This window comes from Panthera leo, chromosome D4, assembly GCF_018350215.1.
Source record: "Panthera leo isolate Ple1 chromosome D4, P.leo_Ple1_pat1.1, whole genome shotgun sequence".
In the NCBI taxonomy this organism is placed as follows: domain Eukaryota; kingdom Metazoa; phylum Chordata; class Mammalia; order Carnivora; family Felidae; genus Panthera; species Panthera leo.
In genome coordinates this window covers 6,859,852-6,875,332 of record NC_056691.1, presented here as the reverse complement: position 1 = coordinate 6,875,332, position 15,481 = coordinate 6,859,852, and the positions used below count along the sequence as shown (strand labels likewise).

General features: G+C 47.5%; 1 protein-coding gene across 4 annotated transcripts in view; it reads left to right on the top strand.

Annotated features, from left to right (window-relative positions):
* RCL1 (RNA terminal phosphate cyclase like 1) overlaps window positions 1–15,481 on the top strand; it is a 57,030-nt gene that overhangs the window by 20,207 nt on the left and 21,342 nt on the right. For 3 of the 4 annotated variants that reach the window (XM_042911914.1, XM_042911913.1, XM_042911915.1), the window contains exons 4-5: window positions 3,264–3,338; window positions 4,234–4,358. In XM_042911914.1, coding sequence (XP_042767848.1) covers window positions 3,264–3,338; window positions 4,234–4,358 — 200 coding nt within the window. Of the gene's footprint in view, window positions 1–3,263; window positions 3,339–4,233; window positions 4,359–9,001; window positions 9,449–15,481 lie in introns of those variants that run through there. The other variant, XM_042911916.1, reaches the window with a different exon arrangement.

The following is a 15,481-nucleotide window of genomic DNA, read 5'->3' as shown; positions in this document are numbered from 1 at the left end:
AGATCTGAAGGACATTGTGGGGGGAGAGGTTTCTTAACTTGACAGCTAATTGGAGATGGGACAGGAGGAAGGAGTTATAAATAATTCCATGATTTCTGTCCTGGTTGACTTGAAGGGTAGAGATCAGATAGCATTTGATATGGGGAAGAGGAAAATTGTGGTGGGATGATGGATGATGTGTTTCACTTTCATTCTCTTCTCTGGGATATTGGCAGGATATCCACAGAGGTTGTCTAGCTGGCAGTTAGAAGTTATCGTCTGGGGTCTCAGAGACAGGTCACCAGGATCTCACCTACTGACAGTTACAACCCTAGGAGAGTGAGATGGACCAGTGCCGGGGTTGAACCCTGGAGGCTTTTTGACTGAATTAATCCTACAGGTGTTCCTCCTCTGGGCTGCAGTGTGCCGGTGTGTGTCTCTGAATTGGTGGTTCATGTTTGAGACCCCAGGTTTTACGTTACAGTAGGTCGACGTGGTGGCGCTGGGTGGCCATCAGCCCGACCTGAGTGGCGTGGTCCTCTGGATGAGACGTGAGCTCTCCAGTTGGACACAGGCCTTAGCTGACCTCATCGTTCATTTAAATTCCCTTTCTGACCTCCATGGGCATTTGGGTTTTGCCCCCTGGTCCCAGAGGCTGGGAGTAGGGGAAGAAGAGGAAGTGAATGTTTGAGGTGTGAGCGGGGAAGAGGGGCCAGAGACGGCGACCGTGGACATAGGAGGCAAGTTCTAAGAAGCGGGGGATGACTCACAAAGCCAGTCTTTGCAGGAGCCGACTTCGGGCTGGGTGGGGGGTTCGGCAGTGAGGAGTTGTACCGACCTCGAGAGAGCAGTGTCCTTGGACTATAAAGACAGCCATAGGTTGGGGAACGAGTAGCAGACAGATGAAGAACCGGGATGGTTAGAAGGTTAGATAGGGTGATGGGGGTGTTTATAAGGCTGACTCCTGGAGCTGCTGGAGGGGTGAGGGTAAGACAGTGGAAGTGATAGGACGAGCCTTGTGAGAGAATAGGGACATTTTCCCTTGGGGCCAGAAGGGCAGGGAGTAGGGAGAAATTCTGAGAAGAAAAGTTCAGGAGATCTTATCTGCATCTCCGTGATTCTGCGCCAGAGCACAGTAGATGTTTATTGGTGCCAACAAGCCGGTCAAATGGCAAGGAAGGTTCCAGTCTTTTTCAGTACCCTCCTGGAAGGGGAAAAGAAGTACGATCACGTCTCCTGTGTGCTGGGCCCCGTTGTGAGTGAACGTGTGTTCTTCTGTATGTATCCTTATTTACTGAATTCTTGAACCAACCCTGTGAGGTGGATGTTCTTATCACTGTTTCAGACAAGGTAGCTGAGAGCAGGTTTCTTCCCTTTCTCGCGTCGGCTTGGATCTGATCGCATCTCTGTCTGCTGACTGACTGAACTGAAGGGTAATGCCTCTGCCGTCAGGTGCCACTTGGACCAGACTTGGGCCTGTAATCGCACAGTTCCAGCTCCATTTTCCTTAAGCAGAACTTGTAGACCATCCTCACTCTGCTAAAATGAGAGTGTGCACAGCGAGAGGGGTACGTCCAGTCCAGCCCCTCACTTTACGCAGGAGGCACCCACGGCCCTGGGGACGTGGGGAAGTGTCCAGGTCTCCCAGCTAACAAGAGGCAGAGAAGGACTCAAGCCCGCATCTGCTTTTCCGGCCCTAGTCCCACTGCACCAGGATGCCTGCCGCCCGGGGCAGCTAGAGGCTCATTCAGGAGATGGGACCCCCTTCAGCTACACTAGGGCTTCTGGCTGACCTTCAGAGTCCATTTGGCCTCGGCCTTTTGACTCCAGGTATAGGTAGGATGAGGCAGAAGGGATGCGCTGCTTTCTCCCCTCTCTCCCCGCCCTCTCTCTCCCTCTCTCCAGGCTGGGCGCCTGGGTCCCAGAGTCACGTCGTCGGCAGAGCAGCGTGCGCCCCTCCACCCCCACTGTTCCCAGAGTCTGGGTTGGCCTGCTCCCCAGTTGCCCTTAATTCCAGCCTAGACTGGCTTCCTCTCGGTTCTGGCAGCCCCAAATGCATTATTTTAAGTTTGCGACATACGTTTAGCTTCAGTATTTAATGACGTTAGCTGATCTTTAATGAGTTTTCCTCGTAACTGCTTCTGCCCCACCTGATCCATTCTGACCAGGTTCCTAGGCTTCAGAGGTCATTTCTGCCCCTGGTTAATTTTGTGATATCAGAATATTTAGTTGGGGCTGTTCTCTGCTATGAAGGCTTATTGGAGTCTCATTCTGTTGAATCTCAGCATGTTAGAGTTTGTGGCAGCTCGGAGAGAGACAGGCTGAGAGCCCCAGACCTTAAAAACCAGGAAATTCAGACAGTTGGGATTTTCTGACCAGAAGCCACACAGCTAACAGGAGGTGGAGCCTGGACCGAGCCGCCCTGCCCCTGCCTGGGGGTCGCTCGCCCCTGCAGGCTGGAGAGCAGCTCTGTTCAGTGGGAACAAGTAAGGGAGTGATTTTCCTTTCCTTCCCGAGTTGCTGTTGAGACGGCGTTCACTGACTTGTTCGCCAACCTGATTTGAATGTCACCCTTATTCCCTCTGGGGCATCCACAAATAAATAAGCAGAGGACCCCAGGCCCCCCAGGAGCCCTAAGGGAGGAGGTCATAACAGCCATGCTCGGCACAGCCCTGCCATCAACTGTGGGCATTGTCATTGCACTGTGGGGCTTCCCTGAGTCCAAGCCTACCTCCCCCGGCCTACCCCTTTGTGGACTGTCCCTTCCTGTGACTGCCTGTGTGGCACCCGCAGGACTCCCAGGTAGCCCCTGCTCAGGTTGCAGACTTCATTTGGTTTGCTTTGGCTTGGATTGCCACCAGCTCTCAGCACTAAACCATGTTGGAAAAAGAATAATAAAAAAGGCTGATATTTTCTTGTGTAACGCTTAGGCCTCTAGGAATGAGCAGAAGTCCCAGTTTGTTTTCTGGATGGGCCTAGCCATTTCTTGATGCTTTTTGCGTGATGCATGTGATACTCACGATGACTCACAGGGTAGATGTATGCTGTTATAAAGTGAGGAAAGAGGGGCTCGGAGAAGCCGGCAGCTTGTAAAATTGCAGTCTTATTTGGGAGCAGAGCCGGCCCATGCCCTCAGTTGTAAGCCCGCGTGCTTCCTCCTCGCAGGATGACATCGTGTGCCCGGTTGCTGAACCTCATCCTGCTTTGTGGGCTCTTTGTTCTTCCCACTTCTCAAGGTTTAATTAAACTTTTTTTTTTTTTTTTTTCCTGAAATAATTCCACAGGTTGATGTTCTTAAGGCAACAGCCCTCCCCCTGTTGAAACAGTTTGGAATTGACGGTGAATCATTTGAGCTAAAGGTAAGGATGCGTGTACCTTGTTGGCTGTATATATATGCGTACAACATATTCTCTTGTGAACTCATGGGAAGAGCCGTGTGACTCAGTGTGTCTGTGTGTGTCACATCGAACGTCTCCATTGAGAACACCCACGGGAGTCATGACCCCAACGTTACAGACTTGGAGCTGGAGAGGGACTCTTGAGTAATGACAGTCATAGTGGCCAGTTACTCGCACTTACTCTGCAGTAGGTGATGTTGTGAGTGCTGCACACGCGTCGGCTCCCTGAGTCCTCGCGGCATCTCCACTAGTGAGCAGTGGAGCCAGGGTTCTAGCCACACGCCCTCTCTGGTCGAATCATCAAGATGTAATTTGTCTCCAGGGCCTCCCAACCTGGATGCCCCTGTGAATGTTCAGTGTTTTCAAAACCTAGTAGAAGTAATTTAAGCATCTGTTTAAGCAGGGTTACATCAGTAACACTGGATATCTTAAGCTGTTTAGCATCTATTTCTTAAGTTAATGTTTTAAAACGGGGGAAATGACTTCATTTTTACTGAATAAAATGAGTTTTCATAGATCAGTTCATTGCACAGGAGGAGAAGCGGGTTCCTGACGGGTGAGAAATGGGATGAGCCAATGAGCTGGGCTAGTTGCTCACAGTTAGGATGAGGGGACAGGCCCTCGTGATGAAGTGGCTTCACTGTGACGGGGACGTGCTGGCCCGGAGTCACCGCTCAGCATGTGCCCTCTTGGTGCTAACTTAAGGTGCCGTCGGCATTGAAGGGGTTGACAAGGTGGGTACGAAAGAGCTCGCTGCCTCCCGAGGAAGAGCCCCTTGGCACAGAGCAGCCAGGTTGGGTGTTGGGGTCACGCGCTCCGCAGCATCGTCACCTCTTCTGTCTTTCCACCCGGGCAGGTTGTGCGACGGGGAATGCCTCCCGGAGGAGGAGGAGAAGTGTTCTTCTCCTGTCCTGTGAGGAAGGTCCTGAAGCCCGTTCAGCTCACGGATCCAGGGAAGATCAAACGTATTAGAGGAATTGCGTATCCTTTTGTTTGGTTTAACTTTCTGTTCTTTGACTTGCCTCTCGAAGGGAAGAATGACTTATCACTTCCAACAGTTTACCTCTTTGCAGAGTTATTTACTTTTAGACAGCAGTCTTGGGGAAGTCTTAGCAGTGCAAAATGGTAATTGTTGGCTGAGATGCGATGTTTTATTATCCGTCTCACCATGACTAGACTGGTTCCTTCGTTGTTCTTTTTTAGTTCACGCTCAAGCAAACAACTCCAGGGTATGTCCTGCTCTCCTGGGGGCTTTGGTTTAGGGACCACCAACACACCCCTGATGAGGGGAAACCTACGCAAACACGTAATTCTGATCTAATGTGTAAAGTGGTGTAGACAGGCACACAGTAGGTTGGGGAGCTAAGATACAGGATGGCACATTTTGTCTGGAGGATGTAGGAGGGCAGGAATAATACCTGTTTATTTATTTATTTAAAAAAATTTTTTTAAACATTTATTTATTTTTGAGACAGAGACAGAGCATGAACGGGGGAGGGTCAGAGAGAGAGGAAGACACAGAATCTGAAACAGGCACCAGGCTCTGAGCTGTCAGCACAGAGCCTGACGCGGGGCTCGAACCCACGGACTGCAAGATCATGACCTGAGCTGAAGTTGGATGCTTAACTGACTGAGCGACCCAGGTGCCCCAGTAATACCTGTTTATTAAGTGATTACTTTGCATGCACTGTGATAATATAAGGGTATGCTTGCTTTTCTTTTGTTTTTAAACAACCACTTTATTGGGGCACCTGGGTGGCTCAGTCGGTTGAGCGTCTGACTTTGGCTCAGGTCATGATCTCATGGTTCACAAGTTTGAGCCCTGCATCTGGCTCACTGCTGTCAGCGCAGACCCTACTTCAGATCTTCTGCCCTCCCGCCCCCCACGGCCCCTCCCTCACTCATACTGTCTCTCTTAAAAATAATTAATTAATTAAAAACCATTTTATCGATGTATGATTTACGTACAAAAAGCTATACGGATTAATGTGTACAGCTTGATGAGTTTGGAGATTAGCATATACCTGCGAAACCAGTAGCATAGTGCCTTAAACCTATTCGTTACCTCCAAGAGTTTCTTTCTGCCCTCTTGATTTTTTTTTATTTTTACACTTTCTTTAGATTTTTATACTTTTAATTTTTTGTGGTAACGTTTGATATAGGTCTACTCTTTTAGCAAATTTTTTTAAAAATTATTTTTTAAATTCCAGTATAATTATCTTAGCAAATTTTTTTTTATAAAAAAATTTTTTTTAACATTTATTTATTGTTGAGAGAGTATGAGCAGGGGAGGGGTAGAGAGAGAGGAAGACACAGCATGTGAAGCAGGCTCCAGGCTCTGAGATGTCAGCAGAGAGCCCGACACAGGGCTCGAGCCCACGAACTGTGAGATCATGATCTGGGCGGAAGTTGGGTGTTCAACTGACTGAGCCACCGAAGACCCCCAGCAAATTTTTAAGTATATAGTGCAGACATTATGGCATATAGTGGATTTGTAGGACTTAATCATCTTGTATAACTGAAACTTTGTACCCTTTTACCAGCATTTCCACCTTTCCCCTTCCTTCCAAACTCTGGCAACCACCATTCTCTCTGCTTCTGTGAGTGTGACTATTTTAGATTCCTTCTATAAATGGAATTATGCAGTATTTGTTTTTCTCTGTCTGTTCTGTATCTTTCACCAAGTGTTATTTCACTTAGCACGCTGTCTTCCTTATTAAACCATGTCACAAATGATAGCATTTCCTTTTTTTTTTTTTTTAAGGCTTAATAATACTCTATGTATATAAATACTACATTTTCTTTATTTATCTTGCATTGGACATTTAAGTTGCCTTCATGTCTTGGTTATAGTGAATAACACTGAAATGAATGTGGGAGTGTATTCAGTTTCTGTGGATATGTACCCTATGTGGGATTGTGGGATCAATTTACATTCCCACCAACAGTGTATAAGGATTCCCTTTTCTCCACACTTTCAGCCATACTTGTTATCTTTTGTTTCTTGTTTTTTTATAATAACTGTTCCAACAAGCATGAGGTGATAACCCGTTTTGTTTTTTTTAAGATTTTAATGTTTATTTTTGAGAGAGAGAGGGGGGAGGGGGAGTCGGGGAGGGGCAGAGAGAGAGGGAGACACAGACTCTGAAACAGGCTCCAGGTTCTGAGCTGTCAGCACAGAGCCCGACACGGGGCTCAAACCCACAACCTGGGAGATCATGACCTGACCTGAAGTCGGATGCTCAACCACCTGAACCACCCAGGTGCCCCTAACTCATTGTGGTTTTGATTTGCATTTCTCATGATGAGTGATATTGAGCCCTTTTTCACATGAATGTATGAACATATCTGGTTCTTCTTTGGAGAAGTATCTATTCAGGTCCTTTGCCCATCTTCTAATTGGATTATTTTTAGTTTGTTGCTGTTGAGTTGTATGGGTTTTTACATATTTTGGATATTAATCAGAGATATGAATTGCAGACATTTTCTCTCATCCTGTGGATTGCCTTTTCACTTTGTTGTTTCTTTTGCCCTTGTTTTGGTGCTCCATCCAATAAATCATTGTCAGTGCTAAGAAACTTTTCCCCTATGTTTTCTTCTAGAATATTTATGGTTTTAGGGTCTTACGTTTATCTTTAATCTATTTTGAGTTGATTTTTGTATGTGGTGTGTCTGTTGAACAGACTTGTAGGGGTTTATTTCTGGGCTCTCTGTTGTGTTCCATTGGTTTTTGTGGCAATACCATGCCATTTTGATTACTGTAGCTTTGTGATATATTTTGAAATCAGGAACTCTGATGCCTCCAGCATTGTTCTTGCTCAAAGTTGCTTTGGCTTTTTTGAGTCCTTTGTAGTTCCATATAAATTTTAGGATTGTTTTTTCTGTATCTGTTATTTTGTAAAAAAAAAAAAAATCATTGGGATTTTGGGGTGCCTGGGTGGCTCAGTTGGTTAAGCATCTAACTTTGGCTCAGGTCATGATCTCACAGTTCGTGGGTGTGAGCCCCGCATCGGGCTCTGTGCTGACAGCTCAGAACCTAGAGCCTGCTTGCTTCAGATTCTGTGTCTCCATCTGTCACTGCCTCTTCCTGCTTGTGCTCGCTTGCATGCTGCACGCTCTGTCTCTCTCAAAAATAAAATAAATAAACATTAAAATAATATATCATTGGTAGTTTGATAGGGATTGCATTGAATCTATAGTTTACTTTGGGTAGTCTGGACGTTTTAAGAATATTAATTCTCTCAGTCCATGAATGTAGACTGTCTTTCCATTTATTTGTGTCTTTTAAAGATGTTTTTCATGATCGTTTTATACTTTTCAGTATACAGTTCTTTCACTTCCTTGGTGAAGTTTATTCTTACGTTTTTAGGTTTTTTGGATGCTTTTGTAAATAGGATTATTTCCTTGATTTCTTATTCAGATAGCTTATTGTTAGTGCACAGACATGCAACTGATTTTTGTACGTTGAGTTTGTATTCTGCAACTTTTAAAAATATTTATTCCAGTAGTTTTTTTGTTTGGGGGGTGATTATCTTTAGGGTTTCTACGTGTAAGATCAGGTCATCTGCAGTCAGATAATTTTACTTCTTCCTTTCCAGTTTGGGTTCCTTTCATTTCTTTTTCATGCTTAATTTCTCTGGCCAGGATTTACAGTACCATGCTGAATAGGAATGGAAAGCGTGGCTATCCATGCTTGATTCCAAATTGTAGAGGAAAAGCTTTCAGTTTTCCATCGTTCCTGAAGATGATGTTAGCTGTGGGCTTTTCATGTATGTCCTTATTGTGTTGAGATAAGTTTCTTCTATACTTAATTTGTTGAGAGTTTTTAATTGTGGAAGAGTATTGAATTGTATCAGATGCTTTTTCTGTGTCTGTTGAGACAATCATGTGATTTTTATTCTTTATTCTGTTAATGTGGTTTATCACGTTAGTTGATTTGCATACATAGAGCCATCTTTGCATATCAGGGATAAATCCCACTCGGTCATGTTATATGAACCTTTTAATGTATTGTTGAATTTAGTTTACTAATATTTGTTGATAATTTTTGCATCCATGTTCATTAGGGATATTGGCCTGTAGTTTTCTTTTTTGTAGTGTCTTTATGGTTTGGCTTTGGTATCAGGGTGACACTGGTTTCATAAAATGAATTTGGAAGTGTTCTCTCTTTGATGTTTTTGGAAGTCTAAGGATTGGTATTTGTCATTTAAATGTTTGGTAGAATTCACCAGTGAATTAATCGTGAAGCCATCTGGTCTTTGTTTCGAGGTTTTTGATTACTGATTCAGTCTCCTTACTTGTTATTGGTCTGTTCAAGCTCTATTCTTGATGCAGACTTGGTAGAATTTATCCATTTCTTCTAGGTTGTCCAATTTGGCATGTAACTGTTCATAATAGTACCTTATTATTTTTTTTACAAATTGCGGCATCATTTAGAATGTCTGTTTTCATTTCTGATTTTATTTACTTGAGTCTTTGCTCTTTTTTTCTCAATCTAACTAAGGGTTTGTCATTTGTTTATCTTTTCAAAAAACTGATTCTTCTGTTGATTTTTTTCCCGTTGGTTTTTGCTTTTCTGTTTCACTTGTATCTACCCTATTACTTATTTCCTTCTGCTAACTTTGGATTTTAGTTCTTCTTTTCCTAGTTCCTTGAAGTGTAAAGTTCGGCTGTTTATTAGAGACCCTTCTTCTTTTGTAGAAAGAATGTAGGTCCTTATCACTATAAAATTCCTTCTTGGTACTCCTTTGCTCAGTCGCAAAAGTTTTGGTATGTTGTGTTTTCATTTTTGTTTGTCTATAGATTTTCTAGTTTCCCTTTTGATTTCTTCTTTGACCCCTTGTATGTTCAAGGATGTGTTCATTTTCACCGGTTTGTAGATTTTCCCATTTTCTTGCAGTTATTGATGCCTACTTTCGTTCCATTGTGGTTGGAAAAGGTAGCTGAGGTGATTTCAGCCGCCTTAAACTTGTTAAGACGTGTCCTGTGACCAACCTTGTGATCCTGGAGAATGTTCAAGCAAGAAGAATGCGTGCCCCTCTACTGTTGGGTGAAATGTGCTCTGGATGTCTGTGAGTTCCATTTGGTTGTGTTGTTCAAGTCTTCTGTTGCCTTACTGATTTTCTTTCTGGATGTCCTATCCATTGTTGAAAGTGGGGTATGAAGTCTTCAATTGCTGTTGTATTGCTCTTTTTTCAGATCTGTTGATGTTTACTTTATATATTTAGGTGATCTGAGTGGGTGCATATATAATTGTTACGTCTTTCTGTTGAATTGACCTTAACATTGTATGATCAACTTCTTTATCTCTTGTGACTTTAAAACATTTATTTATTTATTTTTATTTATTTAGAGCATGAGTGGAGGAGGGGGGCGGAGGAAGGGAGAGAATGTTTTCTTCTTTTTTTTTTGAGAGAGAGAGAGTGCGAGTGAGTGGGGCAGAGAGAGAGGGAGAGAGAGAATATCTTAAGCAGGCTCCACTCCAGGCTTAGCGTGGAGCCCTGTCTCTTGTGACCTTAAAGTCTTGTTGGACTTAGTGTCTTTTGTTTGATGGAAGGTTAGTCACTCCTCCTCTCTTTTGGTTCCCATTTGCACGGAATATCTTCACTTTCAGCTTATATGTGTGCTTATGTGTTAAAGCGGGCCGTTTGTAGACAGCATATAGTTGGGTCTTGTTGTTTTACCCATGCAGCAACTTTTGTTTCTTCTGACTGTGAAGGTTAATCCGTTTACATTTGAGACACTTTATTTTTAAGCCTCAAAGTGACTTCTGAGTTTACTTGCATTCTGTTTTGCAGATGGGGAAACTGAGGCTGCACCTTATGGAATTTGTATCCACATAACACTGCTCATGACGGCAGAGCTGGGATTTGAGCTCTGTCTCATCGCAGCCCGGACTTTTAACCTCTGCCTTTTCCTATAGGAAGGGAAGGCGTTGGGACTGAGCTTTGAAGGCTGGAGGCCTGTGAAGCAGAGCAAGGAGGGAATGCTTGTGCACATGTCACAGTGCACAGCGGTTCTGGGAGTGGCAAGCCGTGCAGTGTGGCCTCAGTGCAGGTTGCGCAGTGGTGTTTGGTAGTAGAAGATGGAGATGGAAGAAGTAGTGGATGATGGGGCCGGAGCCAGTGAAGATTAAAGACCACGTGGAGGGAGTTGGCTTTTGTTCCAAAGTCAGCAGTTATCTAGAGAGAGAATTTCCATGTTAAGACCATAACTTTGGTGATGCTAAAAGAACTTTTGGCTGCTTTTTAGAAGGTTCAAGTAAAAAAACAAAACAAAACATCCTATCACCTAGTGGCGACCACTTACAGGCAAAGATACTAGAGAGTCATTGTGCCCTGAAGAGCCTGGGTGAGGGTTGCTGGTTTACAGAGATCCTGGGGGCAGCATGCGGGGGATGCCGTCACCACCTGGCTCTGTGATAGGGGGACAGGGGGGTCCTTGAGGGCGATTCTGATGTGTCTCCTGGCACCTGGATAGAGATATACGTTCTGACAGTAGCTGTGTGTTTGCCGTGGTGGGGGGGGCAGTGGGGATAAGTTCAGTTCTATTCCTGCTGGGTTCGAGGGCCCTTCGTGTGGTTACAGGGAGATAGGCCTAGAAAGGAAATTAGAAATGCACACCTGTAACCTGGGGGCCAGGTGAGAGCCCAAAGTGGGTGATTTGGAGTTGGCTACTGTGTAGTGTGCGGGAGAGGCGGGTGGCGGGTGGATCCCTGAGAAGCCACTAAGACTTGAAAGCAAAAGCAAAGTGCTCCCAGGGCACCTCGGGAGCTCAGTTGGTTAAGCATCCAACTCTTGATTTCAGTTCAGATCGTGATGTCATGGCTCATAAGACTGAGCCTCATGTTGGGCTCTGTGCTGACAGCGTGGGGCCTGCTGGGGGTTCTTTCTCTCTCTCTCTCTCTCTCCCTCCCTCCCTCCCTCCCTCCCCTCCTTCCTTCTCCCCTCCCCTACTGATGTTTGAGAGCACGCACTCTCTCTCAAAATAAACCAAAAAAAAAAAAAAAAAAAAGAAGGCCAAGTGCTCCCGGGAAGGGGGACCAGGGAGAGTCAAGGGGTTGAGAGGAGAATAAAGAAAATGCAGCTTCTCAGAAGTCCTGGTTGGACGCCCCCCTCCCCTGCCCGAGGAGCCCAGAGGAGTCAGCCTGAGGCTGGAGAATGCCCTGGGCAGCTCACGGCCAAGGAGGAGCTCCTTCCAGAGGGGAGGAGCCAGCCCCAAGACCACTTCCCGGCTGAGGGGTGTGACCCAGAGGGCTGTGGTGCAACAGGGAGGTTGCTCTGTCAAGAGTCTTGACCGGAAAGAGAAGCAGGAGGAAAGATAAGCGGTTACTTGCCATATGGAGATGGAGAGAGTTGAGAAGATTCCCTCCCTTTCCGAAGAAAAGGTTGGTGCTGATCTGAGTACTGCTGTTGATCGGGTAGATCTCTGGGTGAGAGGGAGGCTCATGCAGCAGGGTAGCAGTGATAAGGTGCTGGGATCAGACGTGAGTTCCGACTCTGGCTTTGCCGCTCAGGTATGACAGGATTTCGGCCCAAAGCCTTGGTTGACCCGCATGTCACTGGGCACTTTACAGACACCGTGTGGGGCTGCCGTGAAGGTTGAGTGAGGTGATAGATGCATAGTACGAGGCACTGGGCTGGTGTGTGAGTAAGCACGTGGTAAGTTGCAGCTACTGTTATTTTTATTATTATTGGAGAGGGTGTGGGTTGAAGATGGCAGGTATGCGGTGAGGACAGCTCTAAATCGAGCCGCCTGAAGGTGGTAGGAAGGGGGGTGGGAACAGTTCCGTTTTCAAGAGTTAGTTTGGGATTGAGGACAAGGGCAATAGCGGAGGTATGATGAGGCAGTGTGACAAGTGTCAGGACGTGCTGTGGCAGTGGGGTGCAGTGACTGAGGAGAAGAGCAAGTCTGTGTGACAGCAGTGAGGGCTCAGCCCGAGATGGTGACCATTATGGTGTCGGCTTTGTGACTGTGTGGCCGTGTCTGGCGGCAGTCGGCAGCCTGGAGGGCAGAGACGAGAAGGCCGGACGGCCACTCTCAGCTAGGGCTGAGTGTGGATGACGGGGTGAATGACTGGTGCAGGGGATAGGTTAGAGGGACTGGGGGGGTGGGTATTGTTGCAGTGACAGACGGGTGCTCCTGGCCGAGTCCTGTGGCAGGGGCTGGCCAGCCTGGAGAAGGCAGGCGGTCACGGGGTTGGAACCCTTAATGGATTTAAAGGTTGAATGTAAATAGCCCTAAAGGTTGAGTGGAAGTAGGTGTGTGTGCTGGGTGGAAGAACAAGAACTTGTGTGTGGGGAGTTGTCTTTTGGGGTCTCGGATATTGAAAGTAGTACGATTCCAGAGGCCGACAAGATCTGGGTCAGGGCAGGCATTGGAGGCCCGAGGGCTGGATGGCTTGCGCAGTGACTTGGCTGGTGGGAGTTTGACAAAAGGGAGAGATCAGGATGTCTTCTTCCCAGGGGTGGGATAGGTGCCTAAAGTCAAGTTTTATGTTTCTCAGGAGGTTTGGGCATAGTCCTCCTGGGAGGAAAAGAAACGTGGTGTGGACTGACTCTTCGGAGGCCTCGATCAGCTTGAACAGTGAGCCGTGAGGACTCGGATTAGCTGGGGAAGCCGTTGTTGAGACAGAGGGTGCCGCCCGGAGTTCTTTGCAGGAGCCCTCGGGACCAGAGGAGCCTGTCACCGAGCTTCCCGCGCTGTGACCTGTTCTCTCTGCGTGGCTCCCCTGGGGCCCATCTCAGGGCCACGCCCAGCACCTCTGTCCCCAGAGCCCCCAGGTTGGCGCACAGTTGTATGGCCTTTCTTTTTTTTTTTTTTTTTTTTCTAAATCCTAAATGAATTTATTTTTTTTTTATTTTTTTTATTTTTTTATTTTTGGGACAGAGAGAGACAGAGCATGAACGGGGGAGGGGCAGAGAGAGAGGGAGACACAGAATCGGAAACAGGCTCCAGGCTCCAGGCTCCGAGCCATCAGCCCGGAGCCTGACGCGGGGCTCGAACTCACGGACCGTGAGATCGTGACCTGGCTGAAGTCGGACGCTTAACCGACTGCGCCACCCAGGCGCCCCTTGTATGGCCTTTCTAAGGTGATGGTCTCTGTGGAGAAATGGAGATGCCGTGCAAGTAGGAAGGTTTTTTTAGTTTTCTCTTTAACCAAATACGCATGCACTTTTAGCTCAACCTTATTCTTGTTAACAGGCTCCTGTGTTTTGCCATGTAAATAACCCAGAACGAAACCCTGCTGGTGGCCGTTTGCCTCTGTTGCTGGAAAGTGCGGCAGTCGGTGGCCTTGCGCGTGAAATCCTGCCCCCATTCCGGGCCGTTTCAGTTTGATTTTTCTCTTTTGAGATTTGTGTCCTTCATGCTGTCTCGTGGCAGTGAGCCCTGCTCGGGGCCCATTCTCTGTAGTCTGGAAATGTGATTTGCAGAGTGTGCTGTTTGTTTTGACACAGTCTTGTGGTAACGACATGGGTTCCACGGAGGCTGTCACGCTGGGGTCTCCCCGAATGGTGTCCCGCGTGTGCACACGCCCTGTGAGTGAACCTTTGATGAGGACACTGGGAGGTGGGGAAGGCTCGGGGGTTGTGCAGAGGAGACGGAGAAAGCCGGAAGAGCCCCGGGCGGCGGGCCGTCCCTCCCTGCTTCTCCCTCCCGTGTTCTTTGAGCCTCCCTGTATAGAACCGGCGCCAGGAAGACCCCGAGGAACTCCTCGTGTGGGGCCGGGGCTGGGACCCCTGAACCCTCCTCCCAGCTCCTCGGGGAAGGAGCCACGGTGCCCTTGCTCAGATTCCTGTCTGCAAACCAGATGTGAGCTGCCCCTCTCACGGACACCCCAAAGGAATGTGGGTTTGAACTGAGATCGCCTTCCTGGCCAGTTTTGGAGCCTGGGAAAAAAAGAGCCGCCTTCGGCAAAACGCTCTGGCTGGTTTTGTGGTTTTTGTAGTTCCAAGTCCGGTTGACTGTGGGTCTGAGCTTGGAGGTTGTACTCCCCGTGGGAGGGCCGGGGTTAGAAGAGCCGGCCCTGCTCTTGTGGCTTTAACTGAGGGCGCGTCTTTTCCCTCCCTGACTGGCCAGGTCCTGGGCAGGAGCTGGTGTGGGTTCCTGCCAGCAGCTGTGACTGGATGGTGCGGTTACCTTTTATTTAATGCCACCCACTCTCCTCTCCCCCTGCCTGAGGGGGGTGGTGGGGAGAAGGGGGACGCTCTGTTTCCAGTTTGTGGCGCTGTCCCAGAAGCTCACGATTTGCTACCTAAGAGTCAAATGAAGAAGCTGGGGTAGAGGCCCAAGATGGCAGTGAGTTAGAATTTGTAGGACAAACTGGTTTCCTTTCTCTGATTGTAGGGAAGGTACGTAGAGCATCAATCTGCGTCTCTCTCTTTCCACACCCACACCCGTGTGTGCCTTCTCTGACCTGGAACGCCAGTGAGGGATAGTAGGGCCTAGAACTGTGAAATTGGCTCTCTCGGTTATGGGAGTTCTTAATATGGTATTCACGTATGGGCTTCAGAAGGTTCACATTCTCCTGAAACTGCCTGCAAAATTACGTGGGCATGTTTCTTGAGGGAGGGGCCGTAGCTTTCATCAGGTTCCCAGAAGGATCTCTGATTCCTGAAAGGATAGCAGCCTCTGCTTTGAGATTTGAGTCTTGGGCCTGAAAAGCAGTGACTGGCATTCGTGGGGTTCCCACCACACACAAGGCATCGCCAGGCATTCACATGCATTCTTTCTTTTGAGCCTCTAAACCCTGGTGGGGGGTGGGGGGGAGAGTATTTTGATTATCCCTCTCTCACTGATGAGGAGGTGGGGCCCCTCATGTGTCTAGCACACTAGACACAGAATGATGGTTCACTGGAGCTGGGACTTGAACACGGATGGTCCGATTCTGGAACTCAGCCTCCACACCGCGCTAGGTGGTTCCACAGTGAGTCTGGGGTGTAGCCGCCCTGTCCCTCTGCACTGCCAGGGTTCTGATGTAGGACTCCACTGGCCCTGAGTTGGAACAGTTACCCACCTGGTTTCCACATCTCTGGAGGGGCTGGAGGGAGGAGGTTGTCTTTGTGAGGTCAGATCTGTTTAATTTGTATCTCCGTTCTGTGACT